General features: G+C 55.1%; 1 protein-coding gene across 1 annotated transcript in view; it reads left to right on the top strand.

Annotated features, from left to right (window-relative positions):
- The window catches only part of VOLCADRAFT_116136 (uncharacterized protein), a gene marked incomplete at both ends in the record, with an annotated part of 21,623 nt that extends 20,037 nt beyond the window's left edge, over window positions 1–1,586 (top strand). The window contains 3 exons of the mRNA XM_002946837.1: window positions 387–524; window positions 776–969; window positions 1,184–1,586. Coding sequence (XP_002946883.1) covers window positions 387–524; window positions 776–969; window positions 1,184–1,586 — 735 coding nt within the window. The remainder of the gene's footprint in view (window positions 1–386; window positions 525–775; window positions 970–1,183) is intronic.
- Window positions 1,587–4,738: the final 3,152 nt, after the last annotated feature.

Below are 4,738 nucleotides of genomic sequence, written 5' to 3'. Positions count from 1 at the left end.
ACCCCTCCCCCTCCCCTTCCAGCTCACGTCATCAGTTCTTTACTATTTTTTGCCGCCTCTACACCTACCTTAACTTCTACTTTTCTTCCGCTCTTACTTTAGTCTTGGCGGCTAGGTAGGTAGGTTTCCGTAGGTCTTCATCATTACATCATCCCGAGGTCGCCGCCCTGAAGACCGCCAACTGGTCAGTTCTGCTTCTTGTACAGTCTTTCCTGGCAGCACCTTCACTCGTTCGTGGTTCGTCTTTCCCCCCCTCCCCTCCTTCCTCACATCACACTAAAAACCAACCACCGACTGGAAGCAATTCCTCTTTCATTTACTTAACACCACTCGTTGAATTAACTGCCGGGACTGATACCACCCTCGGTCTTTCCCTTCCCCTGCAGTCGTCCTTCCTGAAGGCCCTGGTTGCGGAGGTGTTCACGGACCGGCTGCTGACCCGGGTGGCTGCGTGGAAGGTGATCACTCCCGGCTGCTCCCCCGAGTGGAGCTTCCCGCAGCTGGCGGGGTCGTACCTGTCCAGGGTGGGTGGGGAGGGGTGGTGGAGGACGAACCACCAAGGGGGTGGGCGCATTAAGAAGGGAGCGGGGTGGGAGGGAAGGTCTTTTCATCCAAAGTGGAAGTGGGGGTTTTAGAAAACGGGAACTCCTCATGCCCCTTGGACGACGATGTCACATGATTAGTTGGGGTGAATAATAGGTTGAGGTGGGTTGGGTTGGTACCCTATTCACACACCACCACCACCACTACCTGAACATCACACACCCCACCGCAGGAGGAGTTGGGTCACCCCGCGCTGGCTTTTGTCCGCGTGGCCTCTCACCTGCTGGCTCTGGACGGGCGGGTTTCGGAGCAAGTGGCCCTCCTGCGGCGGCAGCTGCTCAAGCTGCTACACGTGAGCGAGTTCGGAGCTGATGCGGAGTTCCGGGAGATGTGCCTGCCGTTTGCACTGCCGGACGTCATATGCAGGTGCGGGCGAGGGTGCGGGTGCGGGTGGGGAGAGGGTGGTGGGGAGGTGTAGGCTGGGGTGGGCTCGGGAGATTCGGCAGCTTACAGGCCCGTTTGTGTGGTGGTGGAGGTCACTCCAGCTGGGCGAAGGAGCCTGGGACTTTGCTTCGGAATACTCCTGTGTGTACTCCTGCGGATCCACCCCCCTAATAAACACTCCGTCATCCACACGCAGCTTCTGTAATGACTGTCGAGATCTGGACCTCACTCGGGACGAGGCCCTCGCCCAGCACGACTGGCGCTGCCGCTCCTGCCGACAGCCCCTGGACACCGCCGCCCTGGAGCGGCGGCTAGTGGCGGCGCTGCGGGCTGAGGCCGCCGCCTACCAGACTCAGGACCTGTCATGTGTCAAGTGCAAGCAGGTCACGTCGGGGCATTTACGGGCGCTGTGTGGGCTGTGTGGCGGGGGGTTGACGGTTACTCGGCGTCCGGAGGCGGCGGCGCGGCGGTTGGTGGTTTACCGGAACCTGGCACGGTTCCACGGGTTTCGGGTGTTGGCGGAGATGGCAGGGTGGTTGTTGGGGGAGGCGCCGGAGGGGGGGGAGGGAGAGGGGGAGGCAGGAGGGGGAGGGTGGTGAGGGGAGAAGGAAGGGAAGGGTAGATAGCAGTGTAGGTAGATGGGTAGACAGATAGAGTGAAGTTTGAGAGGGAGGTCAGTGCGCAGGTGGATGAGTGTCTAGGCTAAAGCTGCCAATGCAGCTGTCCATGATTGTGACGTTGTGGTGACATAAGTGGCGGATAGCGTTTCGGGATGCTTCAACATGAGCGGCATGTGTGTTACGTCCCTTAGTGTGCTGCTCGAGCGTACATGTGCTGATTACAAACGTGCGAAAGACGATTTACCAAGCGCTAGTGATGCTGTCCCTGCTTTTTGTGCAACAGTAGACGGAGTACAGGACCCGGACAGAGACGACCAGTAACGACCATAAGAGAGGGTGCGACATGCAAACGGAGTCGAAAATTTGCTACCGAGACCTTGGGACAGGAAGCGACCTTTCTCAATGGTTAGTAAATCAAATCAACCAATGATAGAGATACAGTTTTGTGCAAGTAGTGCAAGGGATTTTGGGTAGTAGTTGTAGGGCGACAACCCACATTGTTAAACCTAGTTTGGTGGGAGTAGAGCCGATTGTCGGTTGGTATAGCGTATAGAGATGGCTGCGGCTGCTGCTCGACTTTTAGGCTGCAGGGCCAGATATATCTTTTAGTTCGAGTATTTAGACATGTTACACTGATGTTACAAGTACATTGTTCAGTATCCGTGTCTCGTATTAGCATACGTGTAGTCGAGTATCCTACCACCGCAACAGTTGAAAAGGCATCCAAGGCGAAAGCTCTTGATGGGCCCTGCGAATGGTTACTGAGAGAAACCCTGTTTGGATAGCAGAGGACAGCAAGCAAACATCATGGACACACAGGGATGCGTTTCATGGCTCAGAACAGATCCATCCGTCTCCCAGCTAGCGGGAGATGTTTGGGGTCAGGAACCCCCATGGACCATTGTCGTCACGGCCAGAGGACAGCAAAAGCAAGTAAACAGGTAGCGACATCATCGACACATAGGGATGCGTTTCATGGCTCAGAACAGATCCATCCGTCTCCCATCTAGCGGGAGATGTTTGGGGTCAGGAACCCCCATGGACCATTGTCATCACGGCCAGAGGACAGCAAAAGCAAGCAAACAGGTAGCGACATCATCGACACACAGGGATGCGTTTCATGGCTCAGAACAGATCCATCCGTCTCCCATCTAGCGGGAGATGTTTGGGGTCAGGAACCCCGATGGACCATTGTCGTCACGGCCAGAGGACAGCAAAAGAAAGCAAACAGGTAGCGACATCATCGACACACAGGGATGCGTTTCATGGCTCAGAACAGATCCATCCGTCTCCCAGCTAGCGGGAGATGTTTGGGGTCAGGAACCCCCATGGACCATTGTCATCACGGCCAGAGGACAGCAAAAGCAAGCAAACAGGTAGCGACATCATCGACACACAGGGATGCGTTTCATGGCTCAGAACAGATCCATCCGTCTCCCATCTAGCGGGAGATGTTTGGGGTCAGGAACCCCCATGGACCATTGTCGTCACGGCCAGAGGAAAGCAAAAAAAAGCAAACAGGTAGCGACATCATCGACACACAGGGATGCGTTTCATGGCTCAGAACAGATCCATCCGTCTCCCAGCTAGGGGGAGATGCTTGGGGTCAGGAACCCCCATGGACAATTGTCATCACGGCCAGAGGACAGCAAAAGAAAGCAAACAGGTAGCGACATCATCGACACACAGGGATGCGTTTCATGGCTCAGAACAGATCCATCCGTCTCCCAACTAGCGAGAGATGTTTGGGGTCAGGAACCCCCATGGACCATTGTCGTCACGGCCAGAGGACAGCAAAAGCAAGCAAACAGGTAGCGACATCATGGACACACAGGGATGCGTTTCATGGCTCAGAACAGATCGATCCGTCTCCCAGCTAGCGGGAGATGTTTGGGGTCAGGAACCCCCATGGACCATTGTCGTCACGGCCACAGGACAGCAAAAGCGAGCAAACAGGTAGCGACATCATCGACACACAGCGATGCGTTTCATGGCTCAGAACAGATCCATCCGTCTCCCAACTAGCGGGAGATGTTTGGGGTCAGGAACCCCCATGGACCATTGTCGTCACGGCCAGAGGACAGCAAGAGAAAGCAAACAGGTAGCGACATCACCGACACACAGGGATGCGTTTCATGGCTCAGTACAGATCCATCCGTCTCCCAGCTAGGGGGAGATGCTTGGGGTCAGGAACCCCCATGGACAATTGTCATCACGGCCAGAGGACAGCAAAAGAAAGCAAACAGGTAGCGACATCATCGACACACAGGGATGCGTTTCATGGCTCAGAACAGATCCATCCGTCTCCCAACTAGCGAGAGATGTTTGGGGTCAGGAACCCCCATGGACCATTGTCGTCACGGCCAGAGGACAGCAAAAGCAAGCAAACAGGTAGCGACATCATGGACACACAGGGATGCGTTTCATGGCTCAGAACAGATCCATCCGTCTCCCATCTAGCGGGAGATGTTTGGGGTCAGGAACCCCCATGGACCATTGTCGTCACGGCCAGAGGAAAGCAAAAAAAAGCAAACAGGTAGCGACATCATCGACACACAGGGATGCGTTTCATGGCTCATAACACATCCATCCGTCTCCCAGCTAGCGGGAGATGTTTGGGGACAGGAACCCCCATGGACCATTGTCGTCACGGCCAGAGGACAGCAAAAGCAAGCAAACAGGTAGCGACATCATGGACACACAGGGATGCGTTTCATGGCTCAGAACAGATCCATCCGTCTCCCAGCTAGCGGGAGATGTTTGGGGTCAGGAACCCCCATGGACCATTGTCGTCACGGCCAGAGGACAGCAAGCTAGAAAACAAACAAACAGGTAGCGACATCAGCGAGCGCGAAGAACGCGTTGGGAGNCGGAGGTTCGCCCTGCAGTAGGGAGCAGTCTGGAACAGGTGGAAGAGAAAACCCGGGAGACCAGGATCATCACAGCGACTGCAAATTAGCATGCCACAGCAGGTCAAGAGCGCTCGGTGGAAGAAGAAGTCGTTTTTTGGAGTAGTTATAATCATGAGGTGTCATAAACAGCCTCTAAGTTGTCGTCATAGCGCAGTAATTTTATTAGAGGAATAGGCACTGAGTCATGCCAAATGACCATAATAATGTGCAGGCCAGTAC

Source organism: Volvox carteri (assembly GCF_000143455.1).
Source record: "Volvox carteri f. nagariensis unplaced genomic scaffold VOLCAscaffold_4, whole genome shotgun sequence".
In the NCBI taxonomy this organism is placed as follows: Eukaryota; Viridiplantae; Chlorophyta; class Chlorophyceae; order Chlamydomonadales; family Volvocaceae; genus Volvox; species Volvox carteri.
Note: the sequence above shows the minus strand (reverse complement) of the source record. Positions and strands in the feature narration are given on the sequence as shown.